The 23,794-nt window shown below is 34.9% G+C and overlaps 1 protein-coding gene across 15 annotated transcripts in view; it reads right to left on the reverse strand.

The window, feature by feature from the left end:
- The window catches only part of DLG1 (discs large MAGUK scaffold protein 1), a 256,957-nt gene that overhangs the window by 199,263 nt on the left and 33,900 nt on the right, over positions 1–23,794 (reverse strand). The window contains exon 1 of one of the 15 annotated variants that reach the window (XM_070509133.1): positions 15,726–15,865. The exons of the other annotated variants lie outside the window; for them this stretch is intronic. Within the exon in view, the coding sequence (XP_070365234.1) occupies positions 15,726–15,755 (30 nt within the window). The 5' untranslated portion in view covers positions 15,756–15,865. Of the gene's footprint in view, positions 1–15,725; positions 15,866–23,794 lie in introns of those variants that run through there. 15 annotated transcript variants of the gene reach the window in all.

Consider the following 23,794-nt stretch of genomic DNA (forward strand, 5'->3'; position numbering starts at 1 on the left):
GAGCTTTCTGAATCTTGTTTGACAGCTGAGGCAAAACTTATAACACTCTCTAATGCAGTTCTACAAGTATGCAGAAGAAATAGTTAAAATAATTATATTACATATGGGGAAGGGTAAAGGGATGTAAAAAGAGGTAAGGTTTCTATATTTTGCTTGAACTAGTAAATGACATGAGTAGACTGATAAGTTAAATATATATAATGTAATACCTACAGTAACTGTTGAAAGGCTATACAAAGAGATACACTCAAAAGCACTACAGAGAAGATAAAATCCTTTAAAACTATTCAAGTAACCCACAGGAAGTAAAATATAAATAAAAAACAGAAAACAAAAATAAAATGGCAGACTTAAACCCTAAAATATTGATAATTACATTAAATGTAAATGCTCTGTTACACAAATGAAAATACACAGATTAGCAGAGTGGATTAAAAATCACAGCCCAGGGGCCGGCCCCATGGCCAAGTGGTTGAAGTTCTGCCTGCTCCGCTTTGGTGGCCTGGGTTTGTGAGTTTGGATCCCAGGCGTGGACCTGCTCCACTCATCAGCCATGCTGTGGAGGCATCCCATATATGAAACAGAGTAAGATTGGCAGATGTTAGCTCTCAGGGCTAATCTTCCTCAAGCAAAAAAAGAGGAGGATTGGCAACATATGTTAGCTCAGGGCGAATCTTCCTCACCAAATAAATAAATAAAAACCATGACCCAAGTATAAGCTGTCTACAAGAAATTCACTTCAAATATAATGATATAAGCAGGCTAAAACTAAAAAGATAGAAAAATATATATCATGCAAACATTAATCAAAGAAAAGCAGGAGCAACTGCAGTAATGTCAAATAACTAGACTTCAGAGCAAAGAAAATTACCAGAGAAAGAGAGAAACATTACAAAATGATAAAAGTGTCAATCCATCAAGAAGATATAGCCATCCTAAACATGCATGTACCCAACAAAAGAGATGCAAAATGTGTGAAGCAAAAACTGAGAGCACTGTAAGGAGAAATTGACAAATGCACAATTACAGTTGGAGACAAACATTCCTCTCTCAACAACTGATAGAAATGCACATAAAATCAGCAAGGATATAGAATAATCCAACAACATTATCAGCAATCAGGATCTAATAAACATTTATAGAACACTCCACCCAGCAACAGCAGAATACATATTCAATTACGCGCAAAACATATAACAAGACAGATTATGTCTTAGTCATAAGACAAACCTCAACAAATTTAAAAGAAATGAAATCATACAGAGTGTGTTCTCCAACCACAATGGACTCAAACTTGAAATTAACAACAGAAGGATAATAGGAAAAAATCTCCAAACACTTAGAAACTTTTTAAAAAACATACTTCTAAATAAACCATGAGTTAAAGAGGCAATTTTGAAAAAGTACACTGAACTAAATGAAAATGAAAATACAACGTATCAAAATATGTTAGAAACAGTTAAAACAGTGTTGATAGAAATTTATAGCACTAAATACAGAGCTGAGAAGAGGAAAAGTCTCAAATTTATAATCTAAACTCCCACCTCAAGAATACAGGGGAAAAAAAAGAGGGAAATAAACCCAAACCAAGTAGAAGGAAAGAAAAAATAAAGATGAAAGCAGAAATCAATGAAATTGAAAACAAAAAAATAGAAAAAAGAAATCAAACAAAAAGCTGCTTGATTGAAATAATCAATAAAATTGACAAACATCTAGTAAGACTGACAAGAAAAAAATCAGAACTTTCCAATTAAACCTATGAAGCTAGCATTTTTCTAATAATACCAGGCAAAGACAGTACAAAAAAAGAAAACCACAGACCAATAACTCTCATGAATATAAATGCAAAGATCTTTAGCAAAATATTAGCGAATAAAATTCAGCAATATACAAGTATTACATACCAAAACCAAGTGAAGTTATTCAGAAACGCAAGCCTGGTTCAATATCTGAAAATCAATCGATGTTATACTCCATATTAACAAGTTAAAGAAGAAAAATCACACATCAAATGATGCAGAAAAAGCATCTGAGAAAATTCAACACCCATTCATGATAAAAACTCTCAGAAAAAAGGGAGTAGAGGGAAACTTCCTCAACTTGAAAAAGAGCAACCACAAAAAATCTACAGTAAATATTATACTTAATGGTGAACAATGTTTTTCTCCTAATATTGGGAAAAGGGAAGAATGTCTGCTTTTATCACGCTTATTCAACCTAGTGCTGGAAGTTCTAGCCAGTACAAAAAAGGAAACAAAGCATACAGATTAGAAAGGAAGAAATAAAGCTGTCCCAATTTGCAGGATTGAGTTGTCTACGTAAAAAAACCTCAAGAGATCCACAAAGAAACTCCTAGAACTAATAAGTTCAGCAAGGTCACAGGATACAAGATAAAAATAGAAAAGTCAACTGTATTTTTATATAATAGCAATGAATATTGAAATAAAAAATACAGTATCATTTATAATCACTCAAAACATAAATGACATACTAGTTTGTAACTCTAACAAAATGTACCAGACTTGCATGCTGAAAACTACACAATGCTAATGAAAGAAATTAAAGATACGTTAAATAAATGTAGAGCCACACTACATTCATAGATTAGAAGGCTCAACATAGTAAAGCTGTCAATTTTCCCCAAACTGACACACAGATTTAATACAGTTAAAATCCTATCAAAACTCCAGCAAGACGTTTTGTAGATACAGGCAAGATCTGTAAAATTTATTTGGAAAGGCAAAGGAACTAGAAAAGTTAAAACCATGTTGAAGAAGAATAAAGTGGGAGGAAACAGTCTACCCAATTTAAAACTTATTGTATGGCTAAAGTAATCGAGACTGTGTGGTATTTGTGGTGGGATAAACACAAAGATCAATGGAACAGAACAGACCCACACACATACGCCCAACCAATTTCTGACAAAGCTGTAAAAACAATTCAGTGGGAGAAAGATAGCCTTTTCAACAAACGGTGCTGGAGCAACTGAAGATATACAGGCAAAAAAACAAACCAAAAAAACTACCTCAACCCAAGTCTCACATCTAATTAAAAACTAACTCAAAATGGATCATGGACTTAAAAACAGGAGGAAAATCTTCAAAACCTACGGCTACGCAAGGAGATCTTAGATTTGCTACCAAAAGCACTATCCATGAAAGGATAAATTCATAAACTGGACTTCATCAAAACTAAAAACTTTTGCACCATGAGAGATCCTAATAAGAGGAGGAAAACACAAGCTATAGACTAGAAGAAAATATTTGCAAATAACATATCTGACAAAAGACTAGTATGCTAGACTATGTAAAGGACTCTCAAAACTCAACAGTAAAAAAAAACAAATAGAATATGGGCAAAAGACATAAAGAGATATTTCACTAAGAAGGATACGCAGACAGAAAATAAGCACATGAAAAGATGTTCAACATCATTAGCCATTAGGGAAATTAAATTAAAATCACAATGAGATATCACTACACACCTATGAAAATGGCTAAAATAAAAAAAGAGTGACAACACGAAATGCTGGCCAGGATGCAGAGAAACTGGATCATTCACACATTGCTGATGGCAATGTAAAATGGTACAGCCACTCTGGAAAGCAGTTTAGTAGTTTCTTAAAAAAATAAATATGCAAGTACCATATAACCCAGCACTTCTGGGTATCTATCCCAGAGAAATGAGTACTCATGTTCACACAAAAACCTGTACACAAATGTTTAAGAGCAGCTTTATCTGTAAAAGCCAAAAACTGGAAAAATTCTGACATCCTTCAACAGATGAATGGTTAAACAGTAGCACATCCATATCATGGCACAGTACTCAGCAACACAACACAACAAACTATTGATACACGCCACACCATCTTCTGGATGAATCTCCAGAAAATTATGCTAAGTGAAAAAAAAAGCTAATTCCGAAAGGTTACATATTTATTCCTCCATTTAGATAAAATTCTTAACAAAATTATAGAAAGGAGTACAAATTAGTTGCCATAAATTAAGAAGGGGATGAGGGGGTGGGAGGAAAGTGGGTGTGGCTAGAAAAAAGCAACATCAGGGATCTTTGTGGTGATGGAAATGTTCTGTATCTTCACTGTATCAATGTTAATATCCTGGTTAGTAATATCGTACTATAGTTAAAACTGGAGGAGACTGGGTAAAGTGCAGGTGAGATCTCCATCACTGCTTACAAACCAACATGAATCTACAATCATCACAAAATAAGAAGTTCAATTTTAAAAAAATGGAAATTTCTGAACACAAATTAGTCTAAAGAATTCCAATTCCAAAGAGATGAGAAAGGGCAGATATTTACCTAAATGGAGTATTTGGCAAGTTCAGACCCCGGGAGGCAAAGGATTGGGCTTGATATAAATTAAGGAACTCTGCTGGGGTAAGGAGTGGAATTTTTAAGGACATCTGGCTTGGCATGACAAGTTGGAATATGGTGGAACCTAAAATGGAGAGTTTTTTGTCCCTACACATTGGATAACCCTAATGAGATATTTACTGAGAGTATTAAGAATGCTGGAGGCTAGGAATTGGGTTGGAAAAGCAGTGAAACACTTCTGCAGTCTCACACTTAGATCCTAAAGTCCTGCTGGTTGAAAGGACCTATGAAAGACAGCACTGATCTCACCCTTATCTGAAAATATCTGAAAACAGAAATGAGCTGAAAGGAACTAATGCAGCAACCTAGCCCTAAGCAAACTCAACTTCTAATTGGTTAGTTTCATTCTAGATTCTTGAAAGGCCAAGAACATTGGCTCAATCTCAAAGGTTCTTTTACATATTACGTAAAGCACATGACAAAAAAATTCAAGATAAGGGAAGAAGCAGGAAAACAAGAAAATAAGAGAACAGCAATCAAAAGTAGACACACAATAGAACCACAGATGACATATATGTTAGAACTAACAGAAAAGAACTTTAAAATGGCAATTTTAAATATGTAAAATACTAACACAGAGGAAAGGATACACAAAGTAGATGCAATTATGAATTTAAAAAGAAAAATGGAATCTCTAAAAAAGAGCAGACATTCTAAAAGTGAAAAGTACAATAAATTAAGAAATCTTATGACATATCCAAACAACGAAGTAACTTTAAATGCTATAGAACTGTATTCAATGACATGTAAGGTTTTTCAAAAAAAAAATTTTTTTTTTTTGAGGAAGCTTAGCTCTGAGCTAACTTCTGCCAGTCCTCCTCTTTTTGCTGAGGAAGCCTGGCCCTGAGCTAACATCCGTGCCCATCTTCCTCTACTTTATATGTGGGACGCCTACCACAGCATGGCGTGCCAAGCGGCGCCATGTCTGCACCTGGGATCCGAACCAGTGAACCGGGGGCCACAGAGAAACGGAACGTGCGAACTTAACCACTGCGCAACCGGGCCGGCCCCTCAAAATATATTAAATACAAATGATCCCATTGTTCTGCCAAGTCCCCTACCCTTCTCCAATCCCTCAGCCATGGCAAAGGCTGCTAATTGATGACAGCACTCCTTCCTTCAACCTGTTATCAGAATTCTCAGCAAAGACCTCTAAACACCCAACGTCAACCAAAGTTGGCATCAGAAATAAAATCTGTCTGATTTAGTCAAAAGGTAGGTTGCCTTTTCACAGGTTTATGAAGAAATCTAAAGTCATACTTTGTAATGGAGCAGGGGACAGTCAAACTTATAAAGTAGGTGAAAATGTGTCTCTGATTTCTCCCTCTCATCTCGTCCCATTAAATGAAAACTTTCTGGTAAAGACTCTATAAGATGAATTTAAACCTCTACCTCTCAGGAAGAATAACCAAAAGAAATAAGTGCATATGTCCACAAAAAGATTTGTACAAAAATGTTTGAAACTGCTTTATTCATAATAGCCCCAAACTGGAAACAACTCTAATTCCCACAATAGCAGAATAAACAAGCAGTAGTATATTCATACAATGGAATACTATATAGCAATAAAAAGGAGTGAACTACTGACACACACAATGACACAGATGCTGACTAAAAGAAGCCATAAGCAACCATATACACTGTATGATTACAAAGAAGTTCAAAACTATCTAAAGTGATATAGGTCAGAAAAAAGATTACCTCTGGAGAGGGCATACTGTTTTAGAAACAGCAAAAAGGAGTCTTCTAGGATACCGAGAATGTTTTATATCTTTACATGGGTAGTGATCACAGTTATAAAAAGGCACTGAGCTGCATACTTAGACTTGTGCATTTTACAAAAAAAAAAAAAAAAGACAATATTAATAAGGAGGCTGTGAAGCAGGATACCTGCGAATGGCTGATAAACAGGAATCTGGGAATTATTAGAAGATGTGAATACACTACTGAACTGGGAGAATAGTGCTAATGATGCAAGCGTATTTTCCTTTATTGTGTACTAACTTTATTTAAACTACTCCTGGCATTTTGTCTATGTGTTTTTTAAAAACACTCATTTAGAATTATTGTTTAGATATTTATCTTCTGCACTAGACCAGAAGTTCCTCTGGGGCAGGGGCCAGCAAACATTTTCTGTAAAGGGCCAGTAAATATTTTCAGCTTTGCAGGTCATATGGTCTTTTTTGCAACTCCTCCACTCTGCCGTTGTAGAACGAAAGTAGCCATGATAATAAGTAAATGAATGGATGTGGCCTGATACGGCTCACTGGCTGACCCCTGATCTAGAGTAAGAACAATACTAACCATCTTTGTTTTTTCATATCTCTCTCATAGCCAGTACAATACTTTATATACAGTAGGTACTCAGCAAAGCTAAAGGGAATCTTAAAAATCACCTCTTCTAATTCCCTCATTTTATAGTGAAAACTATGAAATCCAGAGGTTAAATTCTGCTCCGTATCACCATTGTTTAGGCAGTGCCTCCTTTAAGTAAACACACAAAGATCTTACATCCCTATTCAATACTTATTAAAATGTCAAATACATAAATAAGATAAATTAAAACGATGATTATTTCAGAAAAATTATCTTTACCTGTAGAACTTATTTCTAGTTTGCTTATAAGCTATCAATACAAGCTACGAATCACACAACCATAAGGAATTATTATAGCAGCTACTTCAAGCTCACCATACAAAACGAGAAAGACTAAAGTTTGTTTCAGGATTTTCTAAAAGCCAAAATGAGGACAACATACATATATAATGGGAGTTAGCATGAGGTAATAAATCTATCAACAAGTTATCAGAGTAATGTTTTATATAGTTATACTCCGAACTAATATATACTTTAAAAACCATCCTAGTGTAGGTTATTGAACATTTTTACATGGCAGTAAAACAATAAGCCAACAGTAGAGGGCAGTATTTCCATTCACTATCAAAATCTAACTTTCAAAACTACAAAGTCTGAACTCTCTGTACTGGGACTTCCTTGTAAAAGGTCTCACATCCCTTTCAACCTGCTGGCTAACATACAATTTTAATACAACCTAGCACAAGTAAAAGTGGCCTGACATATAAATATGAACATTTAAATAAAAGACAGCTGTTTCACCCAAAAGAGACAAATTTCTCTGTTCATAATCCCCAAACTGATAAGCCAAAAGAATTCAACATTTTTCTGGTGATTTATCACCTACCATTATATCAGTTATTCAGTTAAAACAAATAGTTGTTGAGTACCCCACTGGAATCACAAACGAATATCTACTATTCCCACATATGGACAATTCTTTTTCTTTATCCATATGAGAACACACTAATCACCAAAAGAAGTGTCACAGTTATTACAGTCATGAACTTTTGGCAACCAGAGATTCAGGGAGCTGTCTCCAAAGACGAGGGATCAGCATAACTCTCAAATCCAAAATACAAGCAGCAAAAGAAGACAGATAAGGCAGAAAGAAGTGTCTTTAAATCTCATCCTTGTTCATTTTCCTTTCATTCCTACTTGCAGCTTGCCTTAATAATAGAGCTGTACCTAAACCATCCGCCCTAATAAAGAAAGAGAATCAGCACCCTAGTCATAGAAGGCAAGGAAAAAGAATAATAAAGAGGAAAAACCAACACTGTCAGACACAATGATTCAGAAAAGACTGATCTGTCCAACAAGAAGGCTATATATTTTATTGCTATTTAACAAAAATTATTAAAAAGATCTGCTAACAATGAGTAAACTCTTCCTATGTGGTAGTCATTGTTTCACACACTTGACAGCTATCAGCTAAATTAATCTGTAACGACCCTGTAAAGTAGGCACCATTATTTTCCCCATTTTAGAGATGTGGAAACTGAAACAGAAGGAATAAGCGACAAATCCAGGAATCAAGTGCTGGGAATAGAACTTCAAAGGCCTCTAGAGCCTGAGCTCTTAACTATCATCATTTTTTTTTTTTTTTTGAGGAAGATGAGCCCTGAGCTAACTGCTGCCAATCCTCCTCTTTTTGCTGAGGAAGGCTGGCCCTGAGCTAACATCCATGCCCATCTTCCTCTACTTTTTATACGTGGGACACCTGCCATAGCATAGTTGCCAAGCAGTGCCATGTCTGCACCCGGGATCGGAACCAGCGAACCCTGAGCCACCGAAGCGGAACACGCACACTTAACCACTGCGCCCCGGGCTGGCCCCATATTATCCTTTATTCTCTGTCCTAAGTGGCACAACTGCAGCTGAGTGACTGCTGACTATATACAGAATGCAGACTGTCAGGGAATTTGAAAAGTCAGAGAGTGATAAAATAAGAAAAACAGAAGACACTATTATCCTCACTCATTTGAAAATCCGATTGTAAAAGGATGAGCAGAAATACAGTAGTACTTGAAAGCAACCTCTATTATTCCAATTCAGTAGGTCTCAAACAAGGTGAACCCCAGGTGAACATTGCTTGGATATTAAAAATTAACAAAAAGGAGAAATAGTCAAGAAACAAGACAATAGTATATTCTAAAAAGTTCAAAGAAATACAATCATAATAGATAAGATTAGGAGCTATAATGAGCCTTTCCAGATATAAATGGAGAAACAATTTAGTAAAAATACATTTAATAATAAAACAGGGAAAAAGCAAAAATAAAATCTTTTTTTAAAAAAAAGGGGGGGGCCGGCCCTGTGGCCGAGTGGTTGAGTTTGCGAGCTCTGCTTCGGCGGCCCAGGGTTTCGCTGGTTCAGATCCTGGGCACAGACGTTGCACCGCTCATCAAGCCACGCTGAAGTGGCATCCCACATGCCACAACTAGAGGGACCCACAACTAAAAATAGACAACTATGTACCCAGGGGGCTCTGGAGAGAAAAAGGAAAAATACAATCTTTGAAATAGGATACTTTAACTGGGAAAACAGTCTGAAGGTGATTAAAGTTTAGAAATTGTGGCAATATTTATCAAAACACTAAAAATCTTCATATCTTTTATACTAGAAATTCCTCACCTAAAGAATCATAGTTATGCTCAGAGATTAAGCATCAAGTACATCATTTTAAGTGAAATAAACAGAAATTATCCAAACGTTAACTCATTAAATAAATTACAAAGCATCCAAAAACTGGAGTCATTTCAAATGCTACAGGTGATCATTCAATAACATGTAAAGATTTTCAAACTAAATTAAACACAAATGATTCCATTGTTCTGTCAAATCCCCTACCCTTCTGCATCCCTCAGCCATAGCAAAGACTGCTAGTTGATGACAGCACTCTTTCCTTCAGCCTGTTAGAATTCTCAACACAGCCCTCTGGGCATTCAACACCGACCACAGCTGGCACCAGAAATAAACCTATTTCATTTAATCAAAAGGCAGGTAACCTCAGTCAACTGATAAAGTCACGGAGCAAAGGGCTAGGCAAACCTTATGAAACAGGTAAAATGTGTCTTTGATTAAACAAAAGTCAACTGGTAAGAAATTTAAGAGATGAATTTAAAATCCTGCTCCCCAGGCTAGGGAGTCAAGACTATTGCCTAGCCTCTTGTTGGTAGTTTACACCAGTAGTTGGGAAGGTACATAAGAGAGAAACTTACCCAGCCCTCCTGCCTTTCCCTAATGGGAAGGAAAACATTCCCTAAGGTGTACTACTTATTTAGAGGGTGTTTGCAATAGCAAAATACTTTTTCTCAGACTAGATAAGGTGATTCTAACGTTTATATGGAAAATCAAACAAGAAAAAATAGCCTTTTTTAAGAAAAAGCTCAAAAACAGAGAAGCACTGAGAAAGGATAATTATATTAGATGTTAAGGCATACGAAAAAGCTTCAACAAATAAAACACTGTCAAATTGGTTCATGAATGGACAGACCAATGAAACAGAATCAAATGTCCAGAAACAGACCCAAATACACATGTAATTTATTTGTCAAAATGTGTCATTTCAATTCAGTGGGGGTAAATATATATTTTTTAACAAATGACACCAGAACAAATAAGTAGTCACATGGAAAAATATTATACTGTTTCCACAACTAACACTAGACATCAAGATAATATTCAAATGGCCCAAAGATTTAAAACTGAAACCCTATATAAAGTACCAAAAGAAGACCCGGGTGAATTCTTTATAACTCTGGAACGTGGAAAGTCTTATCTCTGACTCAAAATTCAGAAGCCAAAGAAGAAAAGAGAACTAATAATAACACCATGACAAAGTGTGAGAAAAAAACCTGCAACTCATATCATAAACAAAAGATAATCTCCTGTTACATGAAGGGCTCTGAGAAATTGAGAAGACCAACAAGCCAACAGATCAAAGTATAAAATATAATAAACGTTGCTTAAATATATGAGAAATGCAAATTAAAACTACATTTATACACCATTTCTCACACAACAAATTGGCAGAAATACAAAAACTTGAAAATACGGTCTGTCGACAAAGTCGCAGGGAGTCACTCTCATACATTCACTGCTGGTGGGAATGCAAATAACACAACCCCAATGGAGGAGAACTTGGCAAGAGCTACCAGAACTACAGACGCGTCTACTCTCTAAACCAGCAATCTCACGTTATACAGACGTACCTGCACAAATATAAAACGACATCCATACAAAGTTGCTTACTGAAGCACTGTTTATAATAGTAAAAAGTTAGAAAGAACTTTAGTGTCCGGCAAAAACACATTTGTATCTTTTGAAAACTTGTAATTTTTCATGATATACAGTATTAAGTACAGATCCAACTTTAATCTTTCTCCAATTAGAACCAATTGTCATGGGTCACTTATTAAATTAAAAAGTCCGTGTTTGGGGCTGGCCTGGTGGTGCAGTAGTTAAATTTGCACGCGCTGCTTTGGTGGCCCAGGGTTCTCAGGTTCAGGTCCCAGGTGTGGACCTACACACCACTCACAAAGTTACGCTGTGGCGGTGACCCACATACAAAATAGAGGAAGACCGGCACAGATGTTAGCTCAGGAACAATCTTCCTTACCAAAAGGAAAAAAAGAAGTCCATGTTTGGTTAAAGAAACTATGATACATTCACACAATGAAATACTTTATTTCTGTAAAAATTAATGAGGAAAAGCACTGTGTACTAAAATAGACAGAACAGGAAATTATAAGTAAAACCAGCAAGGGGCAAAAGATTGTATAAATATAAAACTATCTATTGTATAAGGAAAGGGAGAAATAAAAACATTCTTAATTCTTGTATATGTATAAACACTGGAAAGATAGAAACAAATAAAAATAATTTCCTATGAGGGCCAGAGAGAGATGGAATAGAAGTGAGACACAGCTACATAAACCTTTTAATGACAGTTTTGATTCTTGAGTTTATTTTGAGTAATATGTGAGTTTACTACTCACTCAAAAAAAATGTTTAAAAATTTAGGAGGAGTAAATAAGTGAAGGGTTGGCTGGTGTATGAGAATGGTTGTTACAAATCAATACTATAAGCCTACTTAAATTGGTGAAAATTAAAATTCAGTTCCTCTGTCAAATTGGCACCATTTCATGTACTAATGAATAGAACTGCACAGATATACCACATTTCCATCAGTGGATAAAGTTCTATTGGACAATGCTGACGTTGCTAGTTAACATTTTGCAGGTTAAAGATGGAGGCAAGTCCTATAAAATGAAAAAGGATCTGTCTCTCCTAAATTAAGTATAAGCCAGAAAAAAAAACATACACCATGTATATACAATCAGTCAACAAATCAAATACTTGAGTGACTAGTAGCCAATTAAGTGTCAAGACATGATGATTTATTCCATCCCCACCATAAACTAAGAAACAAGTGGAAAACACTGGGAAGACAGGCCACTTTCTGGATCCTTTTGATTCATTATAAATACAAAAAGAGAAATAAATTTTAGTGATAATTCCAGGATGTCAACATACAACCATATTCAAAATAGGACTTAAAATGCATTTCAAAGTAAGATATTCATTTTTTTAAAATCCGTAAGTTTGGAACATCTGTGCCAAAGTTCATTCATTGAACAATTATTTACTGAGCATCCACTATATGGAGATGCTCAGACACTTGGTCAGGCATCGGGGATAACACGGAGAACAAAACAGTCTTACTTTTGTAAAGCTTATAGTCCAGTAACAGAACTGACATCAACAAAGAATCACACAAATACACAAATACACTGTGTGTATAAAGGAAAAGTAAAGTATACTTATAGAAGTAGAGGAACTTTATTCAAGCTTAGGCATCAAGGAAGGCTTCCCTGAGGAAGTAATCTATTAGCTGGAATCTGAAGGGTTAGTAAGATCTGGGGGTAAGGACTTACAAACAGAGAAAATTATTATGCATCAAGATCACAAAGAAGCAAACACCTCGCAAGAATTGAAAAAAAGACTTAATAAAAATACTGAAAACTTAGTCTGCAACTCCTAAAACAAACGTATTGGCAATTCCTTAACTGGAAGAGACCCCCAAGACTGCATATACTTCAAATATTGCCCTAACAGCAACTGCCCTAACAGTTCAAGTTAACACGGACTCCCAAGTTTTGGCAAATAAGTTAAATAATAAAAATAATAACAATTGGTACTGAGTGTAAGAGAATCTCCTGAAATATGAAAGTTCCTTTTCTCTTTCCTAAGCTTAGTGAAGAACATACGGGAAAAATTTCTTTTTCAAGTCTTTTTTCCTGTCACCTAAACTTGTGCTAAATGACTCTAAAATTAATAGAGATAGAGAACATCCCTTTTCTACTTGATCAATAAGCAGTATAACAAAAGATGGAGAAAGACATGATTCTACTGAAGAAATTCTGGTACTAAGGTTATGCAACTCCCTCTCTCAGAAGTTAATGGACACTGAGAAATCTCTACACTAAAGATACGAATGACCTTAGCTGCAGTTTATATAGTGCTTTACTGCTAACAAAAGAAAACATACTGTATATTAACAACACTCCCAAATCACTTGTTGGACCTCGTATGCTAATTTTCCTATAGGGTTAATGAGCCTGAAAAAACTATACTTCCCCGCCAGGCCCCCTAACAACATTAACTCTATCCCAGCTGACATACATTTACAAACAAGCTAGTCAAGAATATAAGGATTTACGGACACAAAAGTAAATATCTTAGAAAGACATTATGTGGAAAGGCACAAAATAAAATATTGTATCCAAGCCGACTAAACTACATAAAAATCTATGTACGTATACCCACAATAATCAGAAATACTGCCATGATAGATAATGCTCACTAGGATCTTTTCCCCTGCAAAATATCTAAATTCAGAGGAATATTTTTAAAAATTCAAAGAGGAAACACATTTTCATTTTCACTCAGAGGCAAAAGAAACATGACATTTGTGCTTAAAATGTATTAATCAGAAAAGGAATGTAGAGCTATTTCTGACCATCCTCAACAGGAACGGCATTAATCTACTACTGTAACTGGAGCCAAGATCTGGCAGATCGGCAGCAGTGATGATTCAGTCATCACATCTCACAACCTAGTCATTTGTAAACGTTTTAAAATAAGAGTCTTCATTGTGAAGAACATATAGTTACGGGGGGAGAAAACCTGGAAAACTAATCACCACTGCTTTAGCTCAACCCACATGCCTGTTCTTAGGGTAGCCATGGCAGCAGTGATGCAACATGCCTACCTAGCTCACCGTGCCTACACAAGTGGGAGAGAGGGGAGGCGGATGATGAAAAAATCTCACTTGGAAAGGTGTGTTAGTATTAACATGACAGAATTACATCAACTATATTGTCAGACTTTAAAAACACATATAAAACCATAAAGCTCTCTAAAAATCAGAAAAGAGAGCAACGACCCAAGGGGGAAAAAACATGTAGCGCCTTAGATGAAAAGAAAATGAAGAATTTTGCTCTTCTTGCTGCAGTTATTGGTTAAATATGCTCAAAGGGTTTTTATTTCTAATAATAGAAGTAATCATTTTAATTTAGCTCTTTCAAAAGTAACTACAAATAATGTTTTAGGCCTCCTAATTTCCAACCTACATCTTTTTCTATTTTTGCTTTAACAGTTACATAATAATAATTTATAGAAACTTTAGGATGTTGATTCCATACAATTTTTAACAATAGTAGCTTAGCTCTCTTTTGCTTAAAAAGAGCCAAATGCAAAAATTTTTTCACCTATCAAGAAGGACAGAGCAGAGAGAAGAGATAGATGATTTCAAATAGCCTTGCTATAATAGCAGAAATGAAAACTAAAATGAAGTGATAAAAGGTAAATCACTGGGAGAACAAACCACAGACAACCATGGAAAGAACTCAGAGAAACAAAACAAAACTGTTTTCCAGGCTTACTGCCCTTTAAACATTCTTTAAGAATATTCCAATGAGACAGTTTACCTAGAGGCACAGAGAAGACATCCCCTAATAAACAGAATGGGACCAGATAATGAATATGTTTGTACCTGATCAAAACTACTATTGTTTGAACTATTATCTCTGTGAGCAACAAGCAAACAAAACTAATTTCCATCAGTTTTCTCGCTTTTCCTCTTGTGAGAAATAATTCACTACCTAGGAATAGCCGACTTTCAGAATTTATAAATTTACTGAACATAATTTAAAATCTCAACAATTTCATCTAACAATAACTATGTCATGTTTATAGAAATGAAAGCAAAATAGTAAATTATTCCATAGTTTAAAAACCAAAGTATAAATTTAAAATGTAAGCATCCTGAATCTTACAAAATCACACAATGTCCACAAACTGGTGCTCAAAAACAAAAGAAACCAAACTTGGAGATTATGTCAAGTATGCTGCACTTGAGGAAAATGAGCAAAACAGACTTGAAAACAAGTACTTTAAGGAGTACTTATAGAAGTTTAATCATTTTAAACCCTAATCAAGATCTTTCCAAGGCAACATAATCAGAACTTGACTATTTTCCTCTTCTTAAAAAAAATTAACTATATTTGCAATAGATGGAAGAGTCCAGAAAATGTTCTCAAAATGAGTTATACTTTCAACCAGCACAAGACGTTGGGAGAGAAACTAAGGTAGAGGGGGAGAATTTTGAGAATATACCTAAAAGATTTAAGCATAATCAAGGCCTTACAAACCTCTGCTGTTGGGAGAAAAGCTTCCTATAAATCTCAGGGAAAAAAATATCTGTTCAATACACTATTTTTAGCTATCTGAAACACATTTCAGAATACTACCTTTCCTAAGGGATACAAACTAAGCATCACATGGATTCAAATATCTATTTTCAAAAATATAACAATGGTTACACTTTATTGTTAAAATACACTGTGAACAAAAAGGTCTCTCACATTCTGTCACTAACAATGAAATGTAACAAGCATACTGTATCTTACCTTTGTGGTTACAATGCACAGGCAATCCATTACTCTACCATTACAATACTTTATATATAAAGCAGTTTATTGCAAACTATTTTAAGTTGTCTATAAGAATAAAAAATTAAAAATAAAGTTGTGAGATAAAACCATAGATAAAAAGTTATAACTGTGACAAGATCTCTCCAGGATCCATTCTTAGAGGTAGCAATTTTTCTACTATTTAAAATACAAGAAATCAGAATGTGTCACGTGTCCTACAAGCTTCTTTATGTAATCTGTATCTGAAGAACTTGAAATTATCCCACAAAACACTGTGAAAGATGTCAGGATTTATTCCACAAGAGTTCACTGCTGCTTCAGAAGGTATTTCATTAATCCCTCTTTTCAAGATAGGAGGCTGACAGGGAGTCATCTGATGAAATGCTCCACAAACACGTTTGCCCGATATAAATTTAAATCTGCTTCTTCTTGTTTGCTACCATTTGGACAGTCAAAACACAACTACCAAAAAAAAAAAAAACACTAAAAAAAAAATATATATATATATATATATATATATATATATGTACAAGCAAACATTTCTTCCACTAAACCATTTCAGCAACTGCAGCTTGCAAAGTAATGACTTTCTCAGGCAGTAATGAATGGAATATTCCATGTGGTATTTTTGAGAAGGGGAGAAGGAAGAACAAAATGCAGTAATTTAAAATATTATCTCTAAAACTCACCTCTTCTCTCTTTACTAAAAAATAACAATAATAACATTTTCCCAATAAAGCCAGATTTTAACTTTAGTGCCTTACTAAATCCATTTCACCTAATCCTTTACCCCCCCCCAAAAAAATCAACACCACGAAAAGATAATTATAACTATGTACCATTTCAAACTCCTCAAGAAGACTTCATTTTTAACCCAGAAGTAGCCTAACTTTGCAAATTGACATTCTGTCCTCAAGATCACTGGAAACACAGCTAGAAAGGCTGACAGGGGACGAGGCACAGGGATGCAACTGGCTTTCAGTGTCATAAGCTTGCAGTCACACTCCCTCATAAAAATGTATACATAGTAGAGTATTACCTGCAATTTCTGCCCACAAGATTTCTTCAGAGTTTACAGATATTATGAATGACCTCAAATTCAAACTGAACTGTTCCCATTTGCTTCTTCTACCCACTCCTACTCCCAATGTTTCAAATATCATGGGCTGCATTAGCAACTTTCATAGTAAACCAAATTTAACTATAAAAGTTATGAAAGAGTTAAGAGATGTGTATCACTTGGATAGTACCTATCACAAAATAAGCATCATCATTATTGTTATTACTATTATTGATTGGCTATCAGGTGATACTTTTGTCAAGCCCAATAGGATATACATGAAACAGATCCAGTGGGACTTTACCTTGAACAGAGTCTAATGGGACTGTTCTAAGGATTAAATGAAATAATACAAGACAGAATTTAAAATAATCCCAACCTTGTTCAGTGCTCAATAAATGCTAGTTACAGCTATTTATCTGCATACATATACATATATGTATGTCGTTATAAGACTTGGGTGGTGGGCAGAAGTAAATTTCACCATGGGCCAACACATTCTTTCCCCATGTGCAACAGACAACCTGGAAATTACATGCTCTGTCAGAGACGGAGAGTATCCCCTTCTTCCCACCCATTCCAACAATCATTTGCTCCCACTGTGAAAGAGTAAAGCTCACTCAAGGCCCATGACTCCTTAAATAATTAAAGTTTATCATTTTTTGGAAAAATACTGAAAACAATGCAGGTAATATCTAAATAATGACTAAGCACTGCATTCTGTGAGGGAAAATAAAGAGGTATATGAACTCCTTGGCCGGTTTCTTAGTGTTCTGAATTTTTTTTTTTTAAAGATTGGCACCTGAGCTAAGATTTGTTGCCAATCTTTTTTTTTTTTTTTCTTCTTCTTCTTCTTCTTCCCAAAGCCCCCCAGTACATAGGTGTATAATCTAGTTGTACGTCCTGCTGGTTGTGCTATGCAGGACGTCACTTCAGCGTGGCCTGATGAGTGGTAGCATGTTCATGCCCAGGATCCAAACCAGCGAAACCCTGGGCCACCAAAGCAGAGCGCGCCAACTTAGCAACTCACGCACAGGGCCGGCCCTTGAAATTTCTTTATGTGAAATTTTTACTATATCTAAAATAGTCTAGCCCAGAGAGAGAAGGCATTCTTAAGTATGACAGACCTCATTTAACAGCGGAGGTCGAAAATCACTATACCAAGAGTCAGACATAATATTTCAACCCATTAAATGGTTGTGTAACTTTAAGTAGTCATTTTCTTTTGGGAGGTCTCAATTTCCTTTTTTGTAAAATAAAAAAACTCAATGGCTTCTAAGAGTCTTTCCACTTATAACATTCATATGTTTCAGTTTCTAAATTCATTGGATTCTAAGCTCCAATAGGGCAAAACTCAAGAATATCTCACGTATTTACCATTTTATGCCCAGCACCTGGGGGCATGTGACCAGCATGTAAGAGGAGCTCAATAAATATTTGCTGAATTATTTATTATAATCTCTATAATATAGTCTCTACATTACTCTTTAGTACACTTCTTAGTCTTTCAAAAAAACTTGCATACAACATCCAGTACTTGCAGATTTTAAGGTCATACTCAGGAATTATTATTTAATCTGTGTTAAATTCTACACTCATTGCATATTCTATAAACATCCAAACAGACACTGACTAAAGGACATTTCAAGCCAACATGTTCTTCTCAAATAGTCAATTGCCATGCAAAATAACTTAGAAATTACCCTGTAATATGAGGAACTTCAGAAGGTCTCAAATATAAGCCTTTTGGGACGGCAACACCTCACCTAATATTCAGGTGCATAAGATAATTAACAGTATTTTAGAAACCAATGGCTTTCTATATACAGGCAATTGTTCCCAACCACAATAGAATAATAGGGAACAGATCAACTCTCCTACTTTATAACAACTAAAAAACTGGACAAATAAGGAACAATGATTTTCAGAAAGTGGACAAAGGCAGTGGAAAACAATGGTCCCTGTGAGAAGAAAACAAACGAGTGAGTCCTGTAAACGACACAGGTAACTCCTGGAAAAAGTTTCTAGGCTGCAGCAGAGGGAGGGGGAAGCTAAACAAAGCGTAGCCATACAAGGTGAGGAGGAGAGCTGAGGATTCAGGAACATGAAGGGGTCTAAAATTCACAGGTAAGAATATCAGAGAGGAGAGAGCTGCATAGAGAGAGCTCCACAGATCTGCAGAGTCCCCCTCAAGTTTTCACATTCGTTCTGATCAGTCATGCACATAAGGAAACCTGAGGCTGAGGAAGGAATCACAGAAAGAAGCAGGTGAAACAATCCCCAGAGCTCACAGGGCCAAGTTAATGGAAAAATTCCTAATATACGGGGCGCTGAGTGGAAGTACTCAGAAAAATACTGTCACAGTAACTAAGACAATTAACCCTATGCTAAAGGCTGCCTGTCTCACTAAAAAGGATTAAAAGCGAGCTTCACAAGGATCAAGCTCTTTCCAAGTAATTTGTATCCCAAAACAAAGCTCAGGAATAGTTAAAGGAATGCAAAAATATCTAAGACCCTTCAAAAGGCAAAATTCATGTCTGCAAAATCCAATAAAAAATTACCAAGTATGTACAGAAGCAGGAAAACACAACCAGAGAGGAGAAAAGTCAATCAATAAAAACAGACCCAGAAATGGCAGATGATAGAATTAGCACACAAGGATATTTTAAAAATTATTGTAAATCTATCCCATATGTTCATTAAGATAGAGGAAAGCATGAGAATGTTAATGAGACATGGAAAACAAAAAAGGAACCAAATCAAACTTCTAGAGCTAAAAATTAAAATATCTGGAAAAAAAAAACTGACTGAATGAGATTAACAGAAGATTAGACACTTCAGAAGAAAAGACTAATTGAACTTAAAGACAGACCAATAGAAACTGCCCAAAATATAACACACAGAGAAAAAGACTGAAAAAAAGTGAATCATATCAGTGAGTTATGGGACAAATTTGATGAACCCAATATATATCTACTTAAAGTCCCTAAAGAAAAGGAGAGGGAACAGGAAAAATAGTTTAGAAATAATGGAGAAAAAATTTCCAAATTTGGTGAAAACTATAAACCTACAGACCCAAGAAACTCAATAAATTCCAAGCACAAGAAACATGAAGAAAACTGTAAGAATGGAAAGTATATGGGAATGATAAGCACCAAATTCAAAACAGTGGTTAATTCTGGGGGATGAGGCAGACAATGTAATCAGGATGGAAAACTAGCAGTCTTGAACTATATTTATAATATTTTATTTTCTTAAGCGAGGTAATAGGTACATGGATACTCATAATATTCTCAATAGTTTCTGTATGACTAATTTTTTTTTTAAATAACACTGACACAAAAAGAAGACTATCCAATGGGGCAAAGAGTTGCCAGGAAGAGAAAAAATTTTCAAAAGCAGAGAGCAGATTGCAGCAAATGCCACAAAAAAAATCAGGGAAGGTAAAGACCTAAAATGACACTGAAGAGGGATTTATGTTCTTCATCCTTTGTACACTGATAAACTACTAATAATGAATATGTAACATTTTAACATAAATAATATTCTTTATTTAAAAAATCTATCATTTACTGAGCACTAATACATCTGTTGGACTCTGATTTAAGTTTTACATAAATTATCCTATTTCATACTTACAAGCACCATACGAGGTGAGTTCTGTTATCATCTCCACTTTATAGATGATGAAACTAAAGGAAGAGAAATTAAGCAATATGCCCTACATTATACAATGTACTGAAATAGATCTAAATGTAAAGAATAGAAAGCAAGTTACAGAATATGTATATATCTCTCATTTTAAATATATATATGAGCTAAATAACATATTAATTAACATGTAGGATTAGCTGAACAAATATACCAAATGGTTAAAAGAGGTTATCTCAGGGAGAGAATATAAAAAAAAGACTGACTTTCAACAATGCACATTTCTCTGTAAATGTGTGTTCTAAGATATGCCTGAATTATCTTTTAATCAGAGTTTTTTTGTTTTTGTTTTGTTAAAAGCAAATAACTGAAAAAGAGAGAGAGCAGTTACTGCGGAAAAGGAATGCCAGAAGCCAGGTTACAATATCTTAGGAATGAGAAGGAAAAAAGTAGAAGGTCAAGAAGCTTAGCTAGGAAGAGCAGGAAAGCTATAGAGTCCTACTGAGAAGCAACTGTTTTGGTTTCTTTTTCTTTTACTGAAATCTTTGAACATATTTATTTATAGGAGAAAGGAAAGAAGGGAGCAAAGGCCCAAGAGAGAGAAAGAGGTTATAGATATTAAATGAGGAGAGGAGAAAACGGGACTCCAAAAGAGAAAAGGATCAAGAGCGTAATAGAAGCTGTTAGTATTTATTATTTGAGAAGGTAACTTTCAGATAATTGAAAACATATTTCTATAAAGTTAGGAATTTCTGAAATAAGTATGTACCACTTTGGCAATCCAAAAAAAGGGGAGTGGGCTGGGTTTTTTTAAGAGCACATGAGGAGCTATCATTGTTCTAATAGTGAAGATACTATTAGATGCAGATACAGATATAGAACAATGAAAATTATTTAAATGAGTTACTGAAAATGTCATATAATCAAAACTCATAATTCAAGACTAATCAGGGATGCCTTCTTGCAGCACATAAATCTACAATCACTGTGGCATACTCAAGCTTTAACACAGACTTATTTTCTTAGTAACTGTATAACATTTTGCCATGTTTTCTCCTAGATTAACAGCTTGGCATAATATGGCAGTTGTTTCACTTCTCTCATAGCATATCATTACATTTCACTTTCATTTCAAAGTTATTGATTTCAGGGTATGTCCTTGAGTTCTAGCACTAGCAACTATCATTTGAACACGGAGAGAAGACTGTTATAAGATATAAACATAAAAATATAAAAAACTATATAGTAGTGAATGTAAAGTAACAGCATACTGGTCATCAAAATCACTTGCAGACACTCCATGAACAATGCACCTCGTACACCTATCAGTTTGGTCTTGATGACATTTTTAAATTACAGGGGCTCTGCCATAGGGGTGGTACATTATTTCAAATTTTGTACATTTTGTTTTTTTAATAACACACCACTTAAAAACTGGAATTAAAAGAGACAACACTGCAAATCTGGTGATGGGAAGAGAGAGTTCACACTAGTGTCTCTGTGATGTATTGTCTCTGAAAGTCAGAGACATTCTGTTATAGAAACAAAGCATCAGGAAGAGGGATAAGAATCTTGAGGACACTGATAAAGGAAACAGGAAACAGAGCCAACCACCAATATGTAGGACTGTCAATTGTTTTGAAGGCAGGAATTCAAAACTGTGACAATTCACGAAGTTGTGCTTTAAAGGTCTGTCAGCTCTCTTCCAAAGTCCACAGTAAGAATTGAGCTAGAGGGCTGTTTCAGGGGTACAGAATCACAGGACAGATGGTACCAAAGGTAAGAAGGGTGCTGAATTTGAATATGGACTGACAGCAGCACTGTATAGATAATAGCATTGTATCAATTTTAAATTTCCTCAGTCTGATAATTGTATACTAGACGTTTTTAGAAATGTTCATATAAAACTAAAAAAAAATTTTTTGACGAAAATATCCTACTTTAGCGGATATACATGCTGAAGTATTTGAGGGTAAAAGACCATGATGTCTGTAATTTGTTCCCCAATGGGTCAGCAAAAATAAAATAAAAGTTTATATATATGTGTGAGTATACAGAGAGCAAGAAAATGTGACAAAATGGCAGTTTATTTTACTATTCTTGTAATTTTTCTGTAAATGTAAATTTTTTTTCAAAATAATAAATTTTTTAAAAAGAGAGACTGAAAAGGGGCCTAAATAACAGTAAAATATAAGTCCCATAAGAAAAATCCCAAAGGTACACAGACATTCAGTTGAAATTAGTTTCAGCTAAAAGATGGGTGAAGACCTCACGTGGAAGGTTTCTGAGCTAGGCCATGCAAGATGAGGTACGGTACAGACTTTCCAGTTGGAAGGAGTGGCACAAATAAAGACACTGGAGCAAAGAATTTCAGGGATAACAAATATTCTACTTCAACTCAAAGTAGAATTTGTAAAAGGTAGTTGTTGGTAACATTCACATAACTTTAAATGTTCTTATCAAAGAAACAGGAGTTAAGCAAGTATTTTTTTAAAAAGGAATAAAACAAATGAAATTACTATTTTAAAATTTTCCTTTGCTTTCTTCCTGAAAGCAAACCAAAGCAGTAGTCTACTCTAACAGAGAAATTATCAGTCTATCTGAACACTATTGAATTCTACCTTTCAGGAAAAAATAAGGCAGAGAAAAATAAGATGTATTCTCAATTCATGATATAAACTGACAACTAAAAACCTTAAAAATTGATGGAAACCTTAAATGGAACTTATCTATCCATCCTCAAAACTTAGCGAGTTTTAGGAATGTTACTATAAACTAAATGGCTCTCAACAGTGAAGTGGTTTTCTTTAAGAAAATGGAAGAATGTTAAAGGATTAAAAATAAAATAGTTCTTATTTTCTGGTTCTTTTTAGTTCAAGTTTTAAAAACTAAATTAAAAAACACCCTATTTCAGAGAAGAGATTAAAAGGAATCATATTTTAAATCAGTCTAATGTCTATCATTAGAAAAAGAAGATCTTAGAACAAAATGCCCAAGTTTTCTTAGAGGCTCAAATCCAGTTAAATAATTGGCACTCTGGTTCACTGCAGCAGTCTGTAATTACAAAAATTAGAAAGGGGCCAAATGCCTATCAAAAAAGACAAATATCCATAAAGGAATACCAGGTAGCAATTAATAAGAATGTGGTATATCCATATATACAGATAGGGAAAGAAAGCCAAAGCATAATTCAGATATGCTGAAACACAACACTACAAAAACACAAGCTAAGAGTATGCTAGTACAATGTGATTATTTGTGGAGTTGTTTAAATTAATACTAGATATACGCATAGAAAAACGTGGCAGAATGTATGATCCCAAACTATTTTCAG

The sequence above is a fragment of the Equus asinus genome, chromosome 5 (genome assembly GCF_041296235.1).
Source record: "Equus asinus isolate D_3611 breed Donkey chromosome 5, EquAss-T2T_v2, whole genome shotgun sequence".
NCBI classification, from domain to species: Eukaryota; Metazoa; Chordata; class Mammalia; order Perissodactyla; family Equidae; genus Equus; species Equus asinus.